The following is a 22,470-nucleotide window of genomic DNA, read 5'->3' on the forward strand; positions in this document are numbered from 1 at the left end:
TGAGGCTGGAAATCCTCTGAAACAGCTAACGGATGCTGATTCACAATGCTGATACTGTAGAAATAAGTTTCCTTTCCTAAAGGATTATGATCTGAGCAGAGTGACAAGTATACAAGCTTGTCCTGGTTACACTCATCCAGCCCGGCCACTTAGCTGAATATCTAATGTTGTGAAAGAAGGTAAAAAGAAAACCACCTCTGGAAACTGATGTACAGAGTGCAAAGCTTACCTGAATCTGAAGCATAAAGACCAAATTGTGTGGCAGGACTGCCTAGCCCTCCTCTTCACTCACCTGTGGGGACATTCCTTGTCCACAGCAGGCTCCAGCTGACCTCTCCCAAGGCACGTGGGCCACTCCACATCAGGTCCTGGGATCATCCCAAACAAGGAATGAGAGCTCATCCTTGGGACCCTGACTGCCCTTTGGCTGGTGGTAGTGAGGAAAAGGTTTGCACTTATTTCTCACCCTGGCAAGGGTGCAGGGAAGCAGCAGGGCCAGACCCACCTGCATCCTCCCGACCTACTCACCCCCTCAGACTGCTTGGAAGGACCAGTTCTTCAAGTACTGGCTCTCTACAGAGGAGACCTGGAAGCTGCCTGCAGCTGCAGACCACAAAACAAGAGTTCTCCCAATCATTCTCCGTCTTAGACAGGTGAGGGGATTGCACCCAGATGTTATTTTCTCACCATCTCTCCTCATGACAGCACTGGGGCAGGCATCTGAAGACCTGAAGCAACCATTGCTCTCAGCTTATCATTTTTTAATGAAGGCAAAGTCTGCCACAAGGATGAGCCTTTTTAGGTGCCAAGCCTGAGACACATCCAAAAAAAACAACATCCATACCAAGTGATTTCATGGTCAGTGACAAATCCATATTTCTTCCTCAAGCTGCTGCAAGCATGAAAAGCCTAGGCATTTCTCATCCATTTGCAATAGGTGAGTAGCAGACAGGGACATTTTCTGCACAAAGTGAATCATTTCAGCTCAAAAGTCTTTCATAAATGTCAACAAGCTGCCACCCATCTAGCAGAGCAGCTGTGGTACCTTGTTACTGTGGCTGCTTGCAGCGGATGGGAGGGGAGTGCTTTAGGGACAGAACTGGAAAGCATGTCAAGCAAAAAAAAGCAGTGTCAGGCTCAGGGTGAAATTTCCTACCCACCCTGCGCCAACAGCGAGTGGGAACCTGCTTATGGAAACAGGCTGGCATTACTTGTTGGCATTGTTTTAGAAAAAAGTTTTCATTTCAGTCTTGGAAAACCCCAACCCAAAATATGTGTTCCTCAGTCATTGCAGTTATTCAGGATTTCACATATATGCCTTTCTGTAAATCTGTAGCAACCCTGAAAGCACACATAGCAAACCAAAATGGTCTCAGTCATTAATTAGCAGCCACTCTGGGATATCTGGGGATGAGTGATCTTTCTTTGACAGGTACTCAGTGATGACAGGCACAAAACTCCTGGGCCACAAAGCCAAAGTATCCTTATACACATCTCAGGCTACAGGCAGCAGGCGCTCACCTTCTGGAACTATTAGAAGCAAGCATCTCTTTACAGGATAATGAAATACAAACAAGCAAAGTATGTGCCTCGGGGCACTGAAAAATATGTTCAAAATCCTTCATACATGTGCACTTTTATCTAGTTCTAGTAAGCACATATATTAGTTCCAGTGTTTTGCTGACTAATGTGTTGCTTTAACTGACTTGTTAAACAAACTGCTAGAATAACATGCTCTGCTGATTCATCTCCCCCCCCCCCCCCGTGGATGTTATTCTCAACTGGTTATGTGAAGTACGCTTTCTTTCACAATTTCCTATACCTTCTATTGAAGATTTTTCAATTCAAAACCTGACATAGTTTTCCATTTGCTTGCAATGTGCATCATGAGTTTCTACAAATGATATAAAATTTAAGGATAAAGGAATTTTTATGAAACAGAAAACAATTAGAAGATCCGTGTGGAATAATCTGTATTTTATATTAACATATTATACATCTCTCACAGAACATTAAAAAAAAAACTCAGAAAGAGGCGCAATTGGTGTGTGGAAAAACTTAATTTCTGAAAAAAAAAATCACAAAGACATCATGAACTGTCAGCCCAGCATACAAGTCACCCAGTTTTTTCAACTAAGAGTCAATGAATGTGTTTGATTTTCATTATTAGTATTATTTCATTATTTCAAAACTTGCTCTGATGCCCTGCTGGGACACACCACCAGTATTTCCAATCCAATAAGGACTGGAGGGTTGTTAGGTGCCAGCAGCAGAGCTGTGCTGCAGGAGACAGTGGTCAGGTTTCGGACAGAAAGGTGTTGGGCAGAACCTGTGCCTACTGCCGCACAGAGCAGACCACAAGTGGAGGGCAGAGAGTGGCATGGAGGGGACACTCACCTCATTGAAACGATTTGCACAGGCACAGCACAACACCAATTTCTAACATTGATGGTGAGAAGAATTCTAAATGCCATGAAGTGGATATTGACCAGGCTTGAGTTCCCTGAGGGGAAAACAGAGCTTGGAGAGCATGAGTTTCTGGTCCCTCTGCCTGAAGTGTCACAGGCATGCCCTGTAACAAGAAGAGGGAGCACAAAGATGGATGGATAAACAGCCTCCCCCAGAGCCTGCATCTGCCCAGGAAGGTGGGATGCTGGCATCCCAAGGCAGATGTGAGGAATTTCAGCTCCTATAGCATGACCACGGGTTTCAGCAGCTCAGCATATTCCGCATTTTATTAATTTCAGTCTGTGAATGGGAGATTCAACCAGACAGACAGAAAATCAGGGACTAGCACATCTGCTGTGAAAAGCGGAGTCCTAGAGAGGATGGAGGGCTGTTAAATGCTAATAGCAGAGTTGCCCTGTAAGAGGCAAAGTCATCTTGAACCCAACAGATTGGTCAGGAAATCAAAACAGACATCTTTTAGGGTCCAACTTAAAATGTGACTTTTTCTTCCTACTGTGAGAAACATCGTCATTAAACCCTTTCAAAATGTGTGGTGTGTTTATTTTAACTGTTGTATGCCCCTGAGAAGCTGGCCCATTAGACAGAAGGCAGTGAGGGCTGAAATGTGTAGGTTTGGAAGGGGGTGGGGAGTGGAGGATGACCCAACACAGCAGCGTGGTAAGCAAGGGAAATAATACATCCAACAAGGAGATAGGTTGAGCCTCACTAAGATGCCTGCTGTTGAAGAATTAAACTTCTCAAGGAGGAAACTAAAAAACATTTTCTTAGTGACAGAGAAGAAATGCACGAATTCAGGAGAAAGCTGACCAGGAAAGACATGCCTATGAACAAGAGCTTAGTTGTGTCAGAAAAGATACAGCAGGAATAAAAACAAAGGATTGCAAAGATATTTGGAGACATGAGAATGCATCTGCTGGTAGAAAGAACCAGTGAAAACTGCTTATTTTAAAGATAAAGACTGCTTATTTTAAAGATAAAGACAGTGCTGATACAAAAACCATTTAATTTTGCTTTTCTCTGGATCATGAGCAATGATAGACATACACTGAGTAATGAATGACAGCTTGAAGTCAGCATCTGATGAGGTTCACATTTGCGAGGTCCTCATCACTGGCATTTCTGAGCCCACACTGGATATCTCATAATAAATGGGTAAGAAAACTGAAAAGTGGCCCAACAGATTGCGATCAATAAAAGGAAGTCTTTTGGGTGTATACTGCAGATCAGTAACCTATTTAAGCCACTCTTGCAAAATACACTCAGGATCAGGGACTTTATGGCTAGAGAGCATCCATAGCCCAAGCTTGTGTTTTATACTGCAAGTCAGTGTTTGTACTCAGAATGAGTAAGTGTTCATAGTTCAGAAAAGCTTTTCCAATAGCCAGCATATTGTGTAATCATTCCTGTTGAGATGTGCAGCACTTTTCACTAAAGCAGATAGTAGTGGCAGTTATTGGGGATGAACTGCCAGGGATGTGGTATAGGAGTGGATATTACAGCACAGAAAAATGTCTGTGTTTCCAGAAAAAAAAAAACAAACAACAACAAACACATATTTTAGCCAAACAATTGGTTTCTGTCAATGATCTTAGAATGACTGAGAAGACATCACCTGTTTTGTAGGAAAGAGACTTTGTGAGATTATTTGTCCCTTCTCCTTCCTGGGGAAAAGCAGCTGCATCCACACCAGGGAGATGGTTTTCAAACTCATTCTTAAAAGTCACCAACAAGATTCAGAAGTCTCCTAGAAAACCGTCGTAGTCTTTCCCTATCCTTATGTAATATGGCATAGCTGCAAAAAAAATTAAATACCTCCTCCAGTTATTTCCTCACTAGTAATTCCTTGCACTGTTACAACACAAAGCACAGTCAATGAGAACTCAATCTTTTAAAATAGAGCAAGAAAGTCTAGGTGAAGTTTCTGATGAAATTTCTTAACATCAGGACTTCCGAGCTTCTCTTCCGATTTCTTATGTCTCTGTTCCCTCCCAGAGGGTCTGATACACAGAAATTCAGGAAGAATGATGTCTCCAGGAAGAAGCAAAGGTGAGATGATTTTTTGATTGGAAGCTAATATCAGCAATAAATATAGAGCAGCTTCTGCTGCTTCTTACCATAAACCTTTCTGAGAGGCTGAATAGACTTCGCATTTCCTTAAGAGAGATACATTTTCTCAATTTAAATTCCTCTGCAAGTGAAATACTGTTTTCACCGGTATTGCAGTAGGAAATAAATTCAGTATTACAAATTCTGAAATAGATCACATAAATTGCCTTAGCTGCTTTGATTGCAATGCAAGTCTGACAACCCACACAGCTGAGCCTCTGTCTCTCTATCTAGATAGAGGATGGTGTCCTGACTGCCACCTTATAAGCAGAGCAGGTGAGCTGGCAGTGAAGATAAGACTGAGAGAGATCTGCTGACATAAGGTTAATACAGACATTTCTTTCTTGATAGTGTTTGATTTTCAGAGACTCTTGAGAATTTAGAGTTTGAATCCCTGAGATTCATGATATACTGTGCTATATAAGGTCATTCATGTCACTGACAACTTTATGGACAATATCTCTTGCCATCAGATAGCATTCAATATGTGCAAACACAGGCTGAAAACTACATTCATTTTTGGCTGCAGCATTGTAGGTCCATTCTCCTGAACTTCTGGGAGCACAGTTTATCTTACTTCTGCTGAATTAATAATAAGAAAATACAGGAAATATTAGACCTACCTCTCAGAGAGGCAAGCTTTCATGGGGAAATTAAGAGATTAATCTCTTCATCTAACCAGAGCGGTGGCTGCTGATGAAGCAAGGACAGTTACTAAAATGCTGATGGAATCCAGGCCCATATTCAGGCTCCAGCAGCCCCATTTTCCCTGACTTAAGATGTACGGTCAGTGAAAATTGGTACCAGCATGCATACTGGTTCATAATGAAAAGCCATTACGAGCCTGAAATCACATCATCAGCCTCTTGGACTTGTGAAGTTGAGCTAAGTGGAGACAGACTCTCCTTTTAACCCTACTTTCCTTTTACTACTGAAACACCATGACCTTTCTCACAGAACAATTTTATGACAACTCAGGTCTGAAGAAACATTTCTCCCCTCAGAACACCAGAGGACAAATGAACAGACCTTTACAGAGCCACACAGGCATTGTACCAGTCACTTGATCCCACATTTTTCACCTTAAAGAAGTATACATTTTTAGCTCTGCTCTGTCCAGGCTGCTAACCCTGGTGATATTTAAACTAATACCACAACAGGCAAAGACAGAACACTCTAAAAATTCCTTCTCCTAGGGAGGTAATGAAACACTGTAGAGCAGAATCATAGAAACAGTGATTCTAGGGGATGAAAAAGCAGGCAAGTTTGGTGAGCAATATTCATCAAGGAGAACATGAGTGATGCAGTTATCCCTAGAGGCCCTGTTTCTGTCCTGCTCTACACTCTGAGGACTTGAGAAATGTCAAAGCATAGACAGCCTAAAAGAGCAGCAACTCACTCATTTGGTTTTCTTTGTCTTGCCAAGGACAGACATTGAAAGCTGATCTACAATGCCTATGAAAACATTTGCAGTTCCGTCCTTGAATTAAGCAGGAAAAATTATTCATGTAATGAATAAACACAGGCAGATCTCCAGAGCATTAGAGGGATATTTTTAGAAGAGATGGAGGGCTTTTTAAGACTTTCACACATTTTTGTGGGCTTATTTCAAACATCCACACGTGCTTTGGTAACATCACTTGAACTTCAGAGGACAAGATGTGTTAGTGCTCGGGGCAGCTGGGCTCCAGGCAAGAAGAGGTATGGTGGTTGCATAGCCACAGCCTGCTGGAAGTTGCTACAACTTCAGTAGATTATAGGGAAAAGATGTCAGGTTGTAAAGTCAAAGCTGAGAAAAGATGTGCAATATATTATATATGGCAAATGTTGGGTGCTGTGGGCTTTCCTTCTCTCACTAGCAGAAGAATAACAGCCACTAACTCGATTTTGACAGTGAGATTGGATAGAAAAGAGGAAGAAAGTGCACAGATACTACATAAATAAGTATACACTAAATACAGGGGAAACTTCTGTCTGTGGGTTGATGTGTGCATGTGCATCTACAAACACATGTCAAGTGAGCTAGCTGTTCATGTACTACAGCTGCTTGGGCTGGCATAAGTGGATGTGGCAATAGACCATGAGGGAGCTATGTCCATATCATTCCATCTGTGAAAAGGTGTTTTCGATTTGCATTGTCATACAGCATCTGATGTATGCAGCAGACAATAAATGATGTCTTTGTTTGTTTTTTTCTTTGATATAATCATTTTGGAGTAAACAAACATTTGTTCCTCTTTCTTTTCCAGTGTAAAGATAGTCACAGACTTATCGATAAAGGAGAAAGTTCTCAAGTGGCTCAGGCAGGTGCAGCTTGCGGACTGCATATAGACACGACCGACCCAGATGTTTTCTGATACACAACCGGCACAGCTGGGCAAGGCTTGCAGGACCTGAGGTGAAAACAGGAAGGAACAGGAAACCCCAAACCCACCACCAGTATAAGTCAGAAAGCAACAAACACCAGCAAGATTTGCAAACCATATCAAGCACTACCCAATGACTTGCTGAAGTCAGGGAGAGCTAAACATATTATTGTTCATATTTAATATCTGTTGTCAAAGTTGGTTTAGTGACTTGAAAACTGTAAGCACTAAAAACCTCTTTCTGCATGCATGGCTAGGCTCTTCTGCATCTTTTCTTGAGCAAATGCTTAAAATACCATTAAAGTGTCTGCACTTGAGAAAGAGCACTAGCGTGCATAGCCCTTGCTCAAGATACAAGAAAACTCCCAGTGATTTTGTGAGGAAAAAGACAAGACTGATTACAGGGAGCTGCAGAGGAGGTGCTTGGTGTAGACCAGCCATAATTGGGTGGACATGGCAAATACAGTTAGTTGTTCATATGCACAGAGACACCAACTGCTTGTGTCTCAGCAGGTACCTGCAGCTTTTTTACGTGACCACACTGTCTCAGAATATTTATGTAGTCGGTCAGTCTATCAGTGCTCCTCAAAATAATTTATTATGTCATCAAATTCTAATTAAGTCTTATTTTCTATCTTTCAAAGACAGAAAGTCTCTAAAAGTTTTGTGCAAAAAGGCACAAAGAGTGGAAAAAGAAAAAGGATTAACTTATTAATAAGTAAATAAAAGATGAGAGGTCATTTTGCCCTTCCCTTGCCTTGGGGGAAAGGTTGCTGCATGTGAAAAACTCTTGTTAAACACCAGAGAGTCCACTTGTAGGAAAGCTGTCAGAGGACTTATTGGGACCATGGTGACGCCAGCTTGGGCAGCGATGCCCTAGTGGCTTCCCCATGGGATGACCAGGCAGATGCCCCCAGCCCACCACGGGTCAGGTGAGGTGCACATCAGGCACAAACCCACTGGAAATAAGGCTCCGTTGCTTCTGCAACTGCATGCTTGCGTGTGCAAATGCAACTTGCTAGTAAATGTGTCCCTGCCTCCGCTTTGCTTTTCTCTTGCTGGAGCTGCTTCAGGTTGAACCTTTGCTCCTACTCAGACATGCTCAGTTTTTTGAGCCCTCTCAGTTTCTGGCCAAACAGTAGTGATCACAGCAGTATTTGACAAGCAATGGGTAGAGATGTGTGCTAAAACCTCATACTTATATCTTCCAGGTAACCTGTGCTTTTACTACAGGAAAATTTAGAAGCTTAAAAAGGCTGATAATGTCCCCTCTGAGCAGAAATTGATAGAAAAATATGGGATATCTAGAAAAGAGCACTTGTACCACTGTCACTGGAAGTGAAGAAAGATCTTCTGTCTCCCAGAGCAGTCAGGAAAACAGAAGTATTTCATATTTCACATCACTTAATAGCTAGGAAGAGAAGCAATTAAAGGGAGACTAACTGCAGCAGAGGAGTCAGGGAGTAGAAGGAAAACTTTTCTACCTGAGAATGCTTATTTCAAACAGAAGGACCTCAGAAAACACAGAAATGTGGGAAAAGGGCACTTGCAGATGTTAGAGCTGCAAAGTACCTGACAGAAAACTGAAGGGACAGGTGAGGAAAATGAGGAAACTGAATTTCTGAAAAGTGAAGAAGCAGTGAGAGCTGACATGCCCCTATAGTTCCTCTGGCTGTAAGGGAGGAGAGAGTGACAAGCTGAAAGGGGAAATCAAGAAGAAAGCTCACGAAGATAAAATAACTAATACTGGGATATTTCTTTACCTACACTAACTCTCCTTCATGCAGGGCAACTGGAGCAGGACAATTGCAAGCACTGCCTTTGCTCACACACCCTGCTGTTGCTGAGTCCGGAACATCTCAGATACAAGGACAGAAGTCACAAGAGGTGAGAAGCATTCAAGTAAAAGTCCTCCCAGAAGGCTTTAGACATGACAAATTGAAGCTCTGCATGAAAAGCCACAGGGAAAATGAGTAGGACAGAGGATATTAAGCCAATGTGTCATTTCCTCCATAAAACCCACCTGTGTGCAGACAGCTGACACAAAGCCTAATATACAACATTGACAGTATTAATTTACCATCCAAGAGCTATTTTGCAGCTGGAAGGGGGCTTTCTATGCACATCATGCTTTGCTCTTTGGTGGGGAGCGAGCAGGCTCAGGAAGGTGGAAAGCTGCCTGCATAGGGGAGCACCATTTACCTGCCATGTTGACAAAGCACCAGGGAGTGATAGATCAACTAACAGGGTACTAGTCAGCTGGGAAACACAGAGGCTAGAGGAGAGCGGTGACATAATTCAGCATGCCCATATCCCAGGGATATTGCTAGTTCTGACTGTATGTGGTGCAGGTGAAAATGACACAAGAAAATCATTTCTGCTCAGAAGTTTCTTCCAGTAGACTGGAAAAATAATTTCAGGGAGACTGAAAATAAGCTGCAAGAAGCACTGCTGGTTTGTGCTGGGGTTGCAACCCATTGAACCACATGGAAGAGCTCCGTGCCATGAAGCTGGATAGTCGCTGGGCAAATAGCTCTGCTTTCTCCTGGCAACTGAGGGCACCCCCATTCGTATTTCATTTTCTGCAGGAAGCAGGACATTAAGCCATGGTGTTAGGCTGAACACAAGATAGTGGTACTAAAATATTATCATAGAATTACTGAATCATAAAATAGTTAGGGTTGGAAAGGACCTTAAGATCATCTAGTTCCAACCCCCTTGCCATGGGCAGGTACACATTATCTATGAATAAATTCTTATAGCAGCTTTTAATCCTTAGAGTCCCATAGGTAAATACGTATCATTTTGCTTCAGAAGACAGAAAAAGAAAAGCACAGAAAAACTGACCAATTTACCCACTGAAATCCTAACACTTGGTGACAGATTTAGCAGCAAAACAGAGATCTCTCACTCATTTGTGTGTCACACGCTGCAGAATTGAAATTGGTAGAGAAAACAAGAGAACTTATATAGAGCATCACTTATAAAAGCAGTTAAGACAATGTACTTAGCTAAAAGAAATAAATGTTGTTCTACTTAATAAGAAAAAAAAAAGAAGAAAGGAAACTATTACCTTCCCGAAGCAAAAGTGCCTGCTCCACTTTGCTGTTAGGTATGGCAAGATCCAGGGCACATTTGAGTTCGGCATTTCTGCATTTTGGGTTAGCACCATAGTCTGCCAGCAAGACAACTACTTCCACATTGGATTTCCTTGCTGCTGCGTGGAGGGGGGTGTCTGATCGCTTCCCCATGTTAACATTGGCTCCTTGAGTGAACAAGAGCATGTGGTTAGATCTGGGATGCAGCAGGGACTGTCTGAACATACATAACGGGCTGGTTTCCACCTGTAGCCTCAATAACCGAAGGGGAACAGATGGCACACAGACCTCCTTCATTTTCTTCAATAGCAGCAGTGCAAAACTTAGCAGGTCAAATACCTGCTGTGTAAAAGTCCTCTGAGCCACCAAACTCTGTCTGCGCTGGACAGTACTGAGCAGTTTAACCCCCAACCCAATGGATGTTCGAAGCCTACCATATACTCTGTAAATTTGTTAATAACATAAAATCTAACATAGATCATGTTAATTCAATTACTGAGGAGAGAGGAACCCTTTAGGTATCTAATTTTAATAACTCTGGGAGCACAGCAAGCGACATGCTTCCCTAGGCTCTGCAGGCATTAGGAGCGGCCCCATTTTGAGCAGGTCAGCTAATGCACACTGACAGCAAAAATTTGTGCTAGCTCATAGACTTTGCCTGGACCTGCAATGATTATTCTTTCAAACAGCTTTACTGCTGTCTTCATCATCCACTGCGAAGTGCTTAGCATGGCAGTTTATCATAATCACGAGTTGATTGTGGTCACTAGTATTAGCCAGCATTGCCTGTGCTTCATGTTATCATTCTAGAAAACCAGAACTATTTATTTTATTTTCACATTCAGACAGTCTCAGGGAGGTCTCTGTAATTAGGGCTTTCTTTCCTGAGGAAGTGATAAAATCTTCTTGAAGGCAGGTGAAATTTTCAATAGCCTGAAATGAGACTCCCAGCCTCATTTGGGAGCCTGAAATGAGGCTCCCAAGCACCTCTTCCAGGAATAACCCATACTGTTTGCAGTGGAGTGGCAGCCTGGAGAGACCAGCAGCGCTGGCTCACACCATCACAGGTGTCCCTTGGCCCCTTTTCCAGGTGTACCTAGCTCCAAAAGCTTTTTGACACAATCTGTCCTCTGGTATGTACAAGCCACATAGAGCGGGGTCCCATGCTGCAAGTCTTCTTGGTCAATATCAACTTCATGGGCCAGAAGGATCTCCATGCACTCCCTGTGACCTGTGGAGAGAAGAGGAGCTGTGACTGAAGTGCTGCAGAGCAGAGTACACCCCAGTACAACCACTGAGGCGGAAGAGCTGGGAATAAGCCAAGCCTATTTATCCGCACCAGCATGGACAAGTTGGGGGTTTTAAAAACACTTTAACATCAACAAAAGATGTATTCCTCAGTTATTGTTAGCTTCACTCAAAGCCTGAACATTACCTCTCTTGACAGCTTCGTGAATGGGTGAAGGAAGGTGGTTCCTGAGCTGCGGCTTGGCTCCAAATTCAAGCAGCATGTTGACACAGGCCACGCTGCCGCTGCAGCAAGCATTAAACAGAGGAGTGATCCCATCAATGGTGACTGCATTGACCTGGAACAGCAATACATGCTCAGGATAATCCAATTTAAGGGGAACGCCCTTGCAGCATGCTTCTTGTGCACACCAGAAATACACTAGGATAAGATGCTTGTCTTGTTTAATTTCAGGACTGATTTTGTTAACACCTTTCAGAGTTATATGTTGCGGCACAACATGTATAACACTGCCCTGCAAGGTCTGCCCTCTTTCCCAGGCAGCTAGTGCCATAAGGCAGTAACACTGCCTGCTGTCCATGCTCCTCACAGATTTCTTCAGAAAAATCAGATTTTAACGGTTTAATTTTTTATTTTTTTTTTTTTCAATGTGGAGATCTGGAGTATCTGCATGCCTGTCTTGTTTGCACCAACCCAAAGCCAGAGTATGCTCTGATGAAAAGGGCCTTGTTTTTAAACAAAAACATTTACTTTACATTTAATACTTTTACTTAAAAACACTTTTCCTGCAGAAGGAATTTTCATGGAAACATAGTCTTAATTCCAAACAGAAAAGGAGCTTGAAAGCATTTGTGTTCATATGCATGGGTGTGTTTGGGTGCATGTAAGAGGGAATGAATTTCCTTCCTCTACCTCTGATGTAAGACCTGACAAGAGCCACCATCTGTCATTGCCCAGGACCACACAGTTCCTGGCTTGCACTGTGCACAGCGCTGTGGCTGCTACGTTTAACTGTGTAGCAAGCCCCTGTGAGTCACCTCAGAGTGATTCGTGTCAGCAATTCAGGGGTCCTAGTGGTCATTGCACTTTGTGTGGAGATGGAATCCCTTGTGATCATTGTGCTATGTGCAAAGGGCATGGTAAGTGTCCCTGTCAATACCACAGTGAGGCGGAAGAAGAAACAAGGGCACAATTCCCCTGGGTCAACTGCAATATTGTGCAAAGAAATGTTTTGTTCATTGTTTAAATTGCATGAATGTTCTTAGAAGGGGGGGGGGTAGGTAACTTAGAGATACGTCCTGTTACAGAACGTTGTGCACTGAACAAATAAACACATAAAGAGTGGAATTTATGGGGGCTAAGATGGCGGTCAGACTTGTGATAGACATAATGTTTCTCACCCAGAGACAAGACCCCAACAACAGGTGGAGAGGCCCCGGAAAAGAAGACAACAGGATTGGCCGAAACCCAAGAAGCCCAGTGTCCTGGGTTCAGCAGTAGCAGTCATGTTTCTCCTTCTTGGTAGCTGGTGCAGTGCAGTGTTTTGACTTTCAGCTCGGGAACAGAGCTGATAACAAGGATGTTTTGGTTTGGCCAAGGACTTTGTGAGCCTCATGCTCTGCCAGGGAGGAGGGGAAGCCAGGAGGAAGCAGAGACAGGACACCTGACCCAAACTGACCAAAGAGGTATTCCATACCACAGCACGTCATGCCCAGGATGTAACTGGGAGTTAGCCGGAAGGGCTGGGAGACTGCAGGGCTGGAGGAGGTATCGGTCGGAGCTTGGTCGGGCTGGGGGGGCGAGTTATCGGTCGGCTGGTGGTGAGATGATGTATTCTCTTCCCTTGTTATTTCCTTTATCATTGTTATTACTGGTGGTAGCAGTAGTGATCTGTGTTATACCTTAGTTACTAAACTGTTCTTATCTCAACCCGTGGGAGTTGCATTCTTTTCGATTCTCCTCTCCGTCCCTCCGGGAGCAGTGGGAGGGCAAGAAAGGGGGGGAGGTGAGTGAACGAGTTGCCTGACTGGGTTTAAACCACGACACCCAGGAAACCAAAAAGTATAAGAGACTATCCCCAGAAGTTCCCCTTGTGCGTCTCGGGCGGAGCAGAGACTCCCCAGCACACCCAGCGCTGCTTGCTTGCTGTCTCTCGATATTAATTATAATAAAAATCAATTAAAACAGATTGGCTAGGTTTTTATAACACCTCCAGAGGCAATTTATGCAGCAAATCTGCATGTCTGTGGCATGCTGGAAAAGGGCAATGGATTATTGCACATGGCGATCTGCGTGACTCCCAAAACAGGGAGAAAAGAGACAGGAGAGGAAAGGCTGGAGAACTCCAGGGCCACCAGGGAGGCTGGAGAACTTTGCTACCTGTGCAAGCACACAGCTGCATCAGAAAGGGATTGGAAATATGGAGTAGAAATACCTTGGCTCACAGAAGTTAACAACCAAGGTATTTTTGCCTTTAAAGCAGAGAAAGGTAGTGTTGTTTGGAAACGTATTGTTTTATCATGGGTAATTTAGCAGCAGACCGCCTGCAGTTGATACCTTCCTAGATAACATTTTGGTTTTTGTTCATTTGAACTACTGACTTGATTGCAATGCTGTGTGCGTTAACTCCTTTTCTCATAGGATGCTTTTCCCACAATTACAAGCCAGCTCTTGCCATTTCCAGTGATTCAGTCTTTGCCAATGCAAGCGCACATTCCCCCGCAGGAAGCTGCACTTGCAGACTAGGCAGGTACACTGGAGGAGGCAGCCCCTGCTCTTTGGTGCATTCTCTGCTTGCTCACCTTCATGGACAGACAGTGGGGGGAGACCAGATCTGTCTAGACTGTAGTGACAGGACAAGTGGTAATGGGTTCAAACTTTAACAGGGAAGATTTAGGTTGGATATAAGGAAGAAGTTCTTTACTGTAAAGGTGGTGAGGCTCTGGCACAGGTTGCCCAGAGAAGTTGTGGCTGCCCCATCCCTGGCAGTGTTCAAGGCCAGGTTGGACGGGGCTTTGAGAAATCTGGTGTAGTGGAAGGCATCCCTGCCCATGGCAGAGGGGTTGAAACTACATGATCTTAAGGTCCTTTCCAACCGAAACCATTCTATGATTCTATGACAGGGCCAAGAGGTAGCCAAGCCAGCACAGTATGGGGTGACACTAGGTACCACAGCATAGGGGACATCTGTCTGCTCAGATTATGGAGCCTAAAATGTGGTTTGCTCTTCCTGAAATTGCAAGGCTCCAATTGCAACTGCAACAGCATTGTCACTACAGATCCCAGACTCTTTGTTGATCTTCCTCCCCTCCTATTAATTGCCGATCTAAACTATCCCTTATTCTGCACAGCTTGCAAAACAGCAAAAAGAAAGAAATAGCTAATGCCTTGGGAGTATCTGTGTTTCAGACAGATTACATGCTACCTCCCATGTCACCCCAGTCTTACTGGGCAGATGTGGCTGGAGCTGATGGAAGCACTTTGAGAGTCTATCAATCAGCACCATTTCACAACCACGCCAGCGATTCAGGCAAGCTGATAATCACAGGTAAGAAAGGTGATAAGTGATGAAGAAAATTGACTTCCCTGGTTTCCTTCTCCACTGGATACTGGTTTAACTGGTAAAATAGGAAAGACAGTTGGTGTGGAGTAAGTAGTTTGGTAAAAAAATGGAAATAAAGAAGAACAAAGCAAGAAAGGAGAGCAGCAGAATGGCACATGTTTTCCCAGAAGTTAGACAACAGCCTGCTGACTTTATTTATGAACAGAGAGCAGAGGGAAAGCAAAAACCAAAAATGTCACAGCTATATATTATACCAGGAACAGTCTGATTTCTTAGGAAATCAACAGGTAGTTCAGAGATGATTCTCTGAGTTATAAAAAGACAATATTATCAATATACCAAAAATAAGTGAAACTGAGCAGAAAGGGATTTTCCTTTCATCTTTCTAAAGAATTTAAATTTGGTATACAGTTTAGGAAGTTAATATATTTTCTTCTGCAGATAGCTTGATTGACTGCTTCTGGGTCGCTCAGTTTCTTGCCATATAAATTGTACTTGAAAACCAAGCTGATTGAAATATATTCTCACATATTTCATCCATTCCTCTATCTCCACTGTTAACATGTATTCTACCTTAAGTCGAACTGGGAGAAATCTTATTTTACTAGCAGATAAAATGCTTCATTGCTTCAAGCACATCTATTTTTACTTATGCGAGATTTCTAAACCATCCCACAGAAAACCAGAGGCAATTCCAGTGATCATTATGGGTGAAGGAAGGGGATAAGTCATTTTTTCAAGATTATTTGCACCTTGTTCCTTTTCCATCAGTTACAACTACATTTTGGATACAGAGGGAAAACAAAACAGAGGAATAGGGTGACTCAAGCAGCCACTGGGGAAAGGCAAATACAACACCCACAGAAACAGAGAGCTGTTTTATTTTTCCCTGTTTCTGCCCAAGATACTTCTGTCCATCTGCATCCCTGCCTTGCTACCCGGGCAGTCCATCCAACATCCCTACTGATGGAAGGAGTATCCTTCCTCCAAGTGCCTGCATCCCTGCCAGCATCCCCAGGACTCACCTGAGCTCCATTCTCCAGGTGCCTGCATCCCTGCCAGTATTCCCAGGACTTACCTGAGCACCGTTCTCCAGCAGCACCTTTGCACAGGCAACGTGGCCACCGAGACAGGCCTCATGGAGAGCCGACACACGGTCCATTGTCAGCAGGTTCACGTTGAAACCCTGCAATGCAGGGTAAGAGGTGTGAGGGGGAAGCACTGCCCAAACCACATGTCCCCCTCCAGGCCATGTTGGGTGCAAAGGGAGGTCAGACCATGGCAGGGGAGAGCCACCTTGATGGGTGCATATCCAGGGGAGGTGCATGGGTTGGATTAATGCTGTTCAGTGCTTCAGTGCTCATGCCCAAAGACAGTAGCTGGTGATTGGGTTAAAGTAAGCAAGGACAAGCTATGCTTTCTATTTCTATAGAAATAGAAGGCATAGAAATGCCTTCTATTTCTATGCCTTCTTCTTCTATGACAATGCACAGTCAATCACAGGAAAGGCATTGCTTTTCTTTAACTTGTAAGGGTGGCATTACCTTTGCTATTAAGTCCAGCACCAGGAGCTAGAGCTGGTGGAATTCACCTCCCTGATTGGGGATGGCTCTGGCACAGGTATCAGCAGCTCTGCTGGAGCCGTCGTCTCCTTCAGTGGAGATAAACAACCCCCCTAGGATATGATTCATTTCATGCTAAACCAGATGTTTCTAGTAAGTCAGGTGAATTGTGTCCTAAAAATACTTCCACTGACTATATAGTGCACCCAGTGTGTTTCACTCAGAGGTAGTAAGTACCTGGTAAATCCATAAGGTAGATGAGACAAATCCCACCCCCAAATCAGTTCCTCTCATTTGACCACCCAGGAAACATTTTACATTGGAAGAAAGAACTGTGACTTACAAATGCCTTATTACAGGTATTTTCCTAGATGACAGTTCTTGGGTTGATTTTGCACAAACAGAAAACAAACATACTCACAGAGGAGAACGCAATTGTCACATGCGTTTTCTCCAGAATGCAGCTAAATCTCCTAGTAATTAAGATTTTATAACCATGTGTGAGAAGCAGCTCAGTTTTTTGTTTGTTTGGGGTTTTTTTTTTGTTTGGTTTTGGGTTTGTTTTTTTTTTTTTGCGTGATGTCTTATATTTTGTAACATAATTGGTCTCTACCTGATATGCTATAAACGAAACAGCTCACAAGATGGCAGCAACGCACTGTTTGGAGAGCTGTAGCAAACGCGATGGGCAAAAGTATTTGTGAGCAGCATAACGCTGTAAAAAAAAGTTCGTCTCGATGCAATAAGCGTTAAATGGAAACACTGTAATCACTTTAAGATAGATATTCTAGGGCAGAAAAACAATCGGATTTCAGTCATATGAAAGCACTATTAATGTAAAAGCTGTCGCAAAAAAATTCCCATGCCATCAGTGCCCGGGTGAACCTTGAAAAACTGTTGAGAACATTCCATTCTCTAATTGTGTAGATGTCTCAAACTTCACGATCAGCATAACCCTTCAGAAGGAATATCTCCTAGAGACTCTTGATAAGGAGACCTATTGTCCATCATTATTCATATGTATATATATATTTAATTATTGAAACTTGGTCATTGCAAGCAAAAGAGGAAATACTGATATCTTGGACAAAACAGCAAAGCCTTCCATTATTAAATGGAGAATGAGTTATAGATATCATTATAGTTGTTTGCCAAACATTGGTCATGTTAAGCCTTGTTTTCAATATATGTGAAAAATGAAATATCTTTTGGTGCTGGAACATGCATTGGTAAGTTCTTAAGCTCTTTTAAAACCCCAGCACTCCATTGTCTCCTTATGTCCAGGCATCCCCTGGGGAGCAGAAGCCTCACTGGCTTTCTTGAAAGCTACAGCCCTATGGCAGAGACTTTTATGTGACCAACATACTCTCTAAAGTATAGCTCTGCATTTAATTTTAGGTTAGTAGTGTAACTATATTAGAAGCAATGAGCAATGATTATGCTGCTCTGTGAACAGCTTTGCCCCTACATTTATCAAACTGTGGTGCATCAGCTCTCTGTCCTGAACCCAGGACAGGTGAGTTCAGTCTCTACAAACATTGCTGCCTTAATCTCTTTTAATCAGCAAGGACCTTAATCCCCCTCTCCAAAATTAAATGTCTTCAGAAAAGGGTGGGTTAAATAAATGATGTATAACCACAATACTGGGTGCTTCTCCAGTGTACAATTGGGGTATCTAGTATATAAAAAGATACTAATAAGATGGTGTAAGGCCGGCATAAATGCAGATACAAGAGGTCAGAAAACCAGCAAAGCCATGAATGAATAAGCTTTCTTCTTTATTATCCCCAAGTTCCATCACTTCCTTCCTTTTCCATAGAAACTTCAGATATCAGTAGGTGAAGGAAAGAGGGATCAGGAAATGGGAGGGGAAAATTTGCTGTGAACAGCAACTTCCTAGCTACAGGTATGCCTCGATAGATGTCTGGACCAATGGCTCCGCTCCTTGAGGATGTTGTCCATTCGAGCTGTGGCTTCACTGGTAAAAATTATTTACCTTGGATATAAAAAGTCTGGTGGCCAAGTCACAGAGCTCACATTCAGAAAATTAATTTCCCTGCAGTGGTCCTGACTGGTGGGACTGGGTGCCAGTTGAGGGCACCGAGTTTAAGCAAAGGTGGCAAGGAATACGGTTGGCAAAGCAGGAAGTACCATAACCTGTCCCTTTGCAGCTGCCCACTTTCACATCCAACTTCTTGTCCTCTCTAGTATATTCTTTCTTCCATCTTTTGCATCAACTCTTGCTTTCATTTGTTGCCGAAGGTTTCAGTTTGACAGCTCTCTCTCGAGTAAGACCATGCTTGCTGTTTGATAAAGCAAGATGTACTTCTATAGCTTTCTATTGATTTTTTTTTTTTAATTTTTTTTTTAGTACCTGATATATATAGTCCCTGTTCTCAAGCCCAGTTTGCTGAGAAAGAGACCAAGGATCACTGCTTATGATACAGCAAGCTACAAGCTGTAACAGTCTTTGTGGTGGGCTTAACTAAGTAAACCAATACATGCTCAAAGGCATGCATGTGGATAATATTATTTATACAACTGTATTTCTTATGCCCTGCTGCAGTCTATTACCAGCTCACCAACACACAGATGCAATTCAGAAGAAACTATGCTGCTTGCAAACCTTTTCTTTACCTGTGCAATCAAGGTTTTCAGAGACAGGAGGCGTCCTTGGAAAGCAGCCTCATGAAGAGGGGATCGGTCAGCCCAGCTGCCTGAAAGCAAATACATAAACGTTAATTCAGGTAAGCAGCAAAAGCAGATCCCAGGAAGACAGGTCAAAAACAGCTAGGTGCAAATGCAGATCAGGACAGAAATCAATGTGTCATCAATGATGAAACTGTTTGATGAATTGGTTTCAGCAGAGCAGCTGAGGGCACAGCACTCCTGAGAAAGCTGGGGCTGGAGCTCATGAAGGGACCTAAAAAACTTCTTGGCAGAACTTTCAAAACCAGCTAAAAACATGCTTCAGCAAAGACAATGAGTTTAGTGCTGCTGGGACTTACTCAGGGACTTCAGAGCCCTGACATTCTATTCAAAACCGTATCGGCCTCCATCTTTTGAAGGAAGCTTTTGTCACGAATCATGTTCCAGAATCTCTTGCACTCTGTTAAGAGACTCATAGCAGGGAGACACTGGGGTGACTTGTCTATCAAATGAATTCTGGCATGTCCCTGGTAGTTTTATTTCCTGAACTGTCAATTTATAAATAATATCCTCTATCCTACCAGGTAACAGGATTCATTCTCCCTCTCACTGGAAGGTTTCAGAAAAGACACGGAAAAATAAATCCTGCCTGAGGTTTTACTTTTCTTCCTTAATCATTTTGAGTTGTTGAACTGTTCAGACTCCTTCATGTAGGCTAGCTTGCCCTTTCTCTTATCTTAATCTACTCATTTGCCAAGAAAAAAATAATTCTCTAGGCTAGGTCCCTGCAGGCATGGTAAGTCATCCCAGGTTAAATCCCTGCAAAAAAAAGTAGAAAGCAAATTTGCTTGTCCTATATTAAAATTTATAACCATATGAGGGTACAGTATGTAGAAAGTATTTCTACAAAGGCCAGCTGTATTTATAGTGCCACAGGACAGAAGCAATACCAGTGTTTGCTTTCATGCTCTGCTGTACAGCAGCCCCATGAGCACTGTATCTGAAACCCCTGTCTTGTTTAATTTTTTCAGCTATGCTGCACACCAGAGAGAATGGGAAGGGTGATTTATCTCCATTTCAGGTGTTAGGCAAGGCAGGAAGAAATCAGTGAGAGGCACTGACACGTCCCTGGGGACTTGAGACCAAGGACACAGCAAAGGTCTCAGCCTTCACCAAGGGAATTTCCTTTTGTTACCTGAGAACTGGGATGCACTTCAGCTCATGGGGTTATGGTTTTAACTATAGTTATTACTTTTGTTCCCATTTATTTAAGAAGCTGTTCCTAGGATCCTAAAGCAGGAAGCTGGCATGGAAGGATATGACCAGGCTCCTAAGGACCAAGTAGGAGACACCAAGTGAAATGATGGAAACAGGAAACAGGTAGGAACTGAGAAACACTTTCCTGAAAACATCCCAAAACCTCCTCATCCCTCATCATGCTGGTGTCTGAAATAGGCGAGCTTAGTTCAGAAAGTCAGAAGACATTACAAATGACAAAAACTAGGGTTCTTATATGGCAGGATGATCCAGATGTAAGTCCGGCAATAGAGCTACAGTGCCTAATTTAAACTTTAATGCGTGTAGCATGTGCAAGCGCACATCACATGCCTTTACAACACATGTGTATGCACACACACGCCTCACCATGAAAACACATGCTGCTGTATACTTCCATGCTCGCCACAGCAACCTACCTCCCTGAAACATGTGGCAAATATAGTTTCCATACATGGCACATCTTCCCTTCCCAGGTGTGAGTGACATGACTGAAAACACTGCGTCGTTCTAAATGTCTACAGATAAATTAAGCAGCCCTGTTGATGTTGCTACTGCTGCTGCTGCACTACTTCACTGTAAAGAGAAAAGGCTCTGAAGGTCCGCCTGTAATCCAATATAATGCCCAGCAACTGCATCACATGATCTTATGTTTTGTAAGATTATCCTTAATGGCTTTTTGCAAATGGCAACTTGCAGATAAAAATACGTTCTGGTCTGCTAAACTTCAATTAGGTAAGAACCAGCATGAAGGTAAAGAATGCTGTTTGCCATGTGTCTGACTACAATTGCACGAAGGCAGTTGGAAAAAAAGAATGACAGTAATAAATGATTGGAATTATATTACAGGGAACAGCAAATAAATTAATAACCCAGGCATGTCTGTGTATAAAAGTTTTGTAATAAATGCTTTGCTGCAGTATTTCTCTTGGCCAGATTTTAATCTCTCTGCTTTGAATGGCTTACCTCACACCACCCATGTTCTGCTCACATTCATGTACCTGTTCATGGTGTCATTATTCATCACAAAGCAAGTGCCCAGCAAGTGAGTCACATAAAGATCTGTGATGTCACAATATTGATAAGAATCCTCATTGGTAGTAAAATTAAAATACTGTGTAATTTTACTTAGTGGAATTACCGGGCACGCAAACATGTGTCTACTCACTATCGTGACAGCAGTATGAAAGAGTAAAATCATGTGGAAAACAAAAAAATAAATTACCTACTCAATAGCATACTAAATACAATATATCCCCATGCCATATATTTTCAGAATAATTTTAGCTGTATTCATTTTTAACATCTGATTTAACAAAACAGGAGTTCTTGGCTTGGGTTCATAAAGGCATTAGTTATATCCTCCTAGTATCTCCTTTCAGAAAATCAACATGCTAAAACTTTCTCCTAAATATTTTTTGGCAGTAAAGCTGTCTATTTAGTAAAACCATATGTAACACCCACTAAAGGATGCCTTACTTCCGAGAACAATCTTCTTGTTTACCATAGTGCCTTGAGCAAGTGTTGTCCTCATTCTATCTAAGTAATTATTGGCGTCTCATATTTTGCACACCTAAATCATGCCAACACATACTGACACCACAAAGACCCCAGAAATGGAAGGAACTTCAAGTTAAAACATCCACCCGTGGTTTTAGCAATAGATTCCTCATTTCATGGCAGCTCCATAATTTAAATCCTCAACTTAGAAAAATTATAGCGAATGTATATTTAAATATTAGAGTGTCCATATTTTTACGTTACCTGGAACTATTCCGTAGATCTCTTCTGCTATCCTGGCAGCCTCTTTTCTGTTGCCTTTAACAATGTAGAAATGGGTCAGCAAAGCCAAAGAAATCTTAATTAAAAGCTTGAAGCAAAACAAAGCAAAAATAGCAAAATAAATGTTAGTGAAACTATGGAGTACAGAAGTGCCCTCCATTTTGATTTGCTCTTTGAATAGTTTCTCAGGTCTGCTAAGCTGCACCAGGCTATTCTTGGTATCATATGTCATCTATTTTAAACCCTCCAGAACCTGCTGTTCCTCAGTTACCAAAAATACATTCTGGTTTTATTTGGTGTAGGCTATTTGATACTAAATAAGAATACCAAGGATAAGATAGTTTGAATATCC

The 22,470-nt window shown here is 42.6% G+C and overlaps 1 protein-coding gene across 3 annotated transcripts; it reads right to left on the bottom strand.

Annotated features, from left to right (window-relative positions):
* Positions 1-387: 387 nt before the first annotated feature.
* ASB11 (ankyrin repeat and SOCS box containing 11) lies at positions 388-22,470 on the bottom strand. 3 transcript variants are annotated; one of them, XR_009961806.1, is made up of 8 exons: positions 22,101-22,470; positions 19,050-19,129; positions 15,929-16,036; positions 11,475-11,625; positions 11,136-11,270; positions 10,015-10,206; positions 5,199-6,968; positions 388-811 (listed from the first exon to the last, which is right to left on the bottom strand). XR_009961806.1 is itself a non-coding variant. In XM_062603750.1 (7 exons), exons 1-7 carry the CDS (start codon positions 22,348-22,350, stop codon positions 6,844-6,846), a joined length of 1,041 nt encoding a protein of 346 aa, XP_062459734.1. In that variant the 5' UTR covers positions 22,351-22,470; the 3' UTR covers positions 3,006-6,843. The 3 variants fall into 3 exon arrangements, 2 of the variants coding, with proteins under 2 accessions (XP_062459734.1, XP_062459735.1); XM_062603750.1 differs by lacking the exon at positions 388-811 and having other exon boundaries at positions 3,006-6,968; XM_062603751.1 differs by lacking the exons at positions 388-811; positions 22,101-22,470 and adding an exon at positions 20,756-21,243 and having other exon boundaries at positions 3,006-6,968.

The sequence above is a fragment of the Pezoporus occidentalis genome, unplaced genomic scaffold (assembly GCF_034315485.1).
Source record: "Pezoporus occidentalis ecotype Australia unplaced genomic scaffold, CSIRO_AGI_Poc_V1 ctg81, whole genome shotgun sequence".
NCBI classification, from domain to species: domain Eukaryota; kingdom Metazoa; phylum Chordata; class Aves; order Psittaciformes; family Psittacidae; genus Pezoporus; species Pezoporus occidentalis.

What these genes read in the sequence shown, in the direction of transcription:
- ASB11 (XM_062603750.1), bottom strand. Translation starts at nt 22,350, where the DNA reads ATGACATATGATACCAAGAATAGCCTGGTGCAGCTTAGCAGACCTGAG. An exon ending in TGAAAACCTTGATTGCACAG is followed by an intron (nt 16,037 to 19,049) that starts GTAAAGAAAAGG and finishes CCTGCATTGCAG; the next exon opens with GGTTTCAACGTGAACCTGCT. An exon ending in TGCTGGAGAACGGTGCTCAG is followed by an intron (nt 11,626 to 15,928) that starts GTAAGTCCTGGG and finishes TTGCTGTTCCAG; the next exon opens with GTCAATGCAGTCACCATTGA.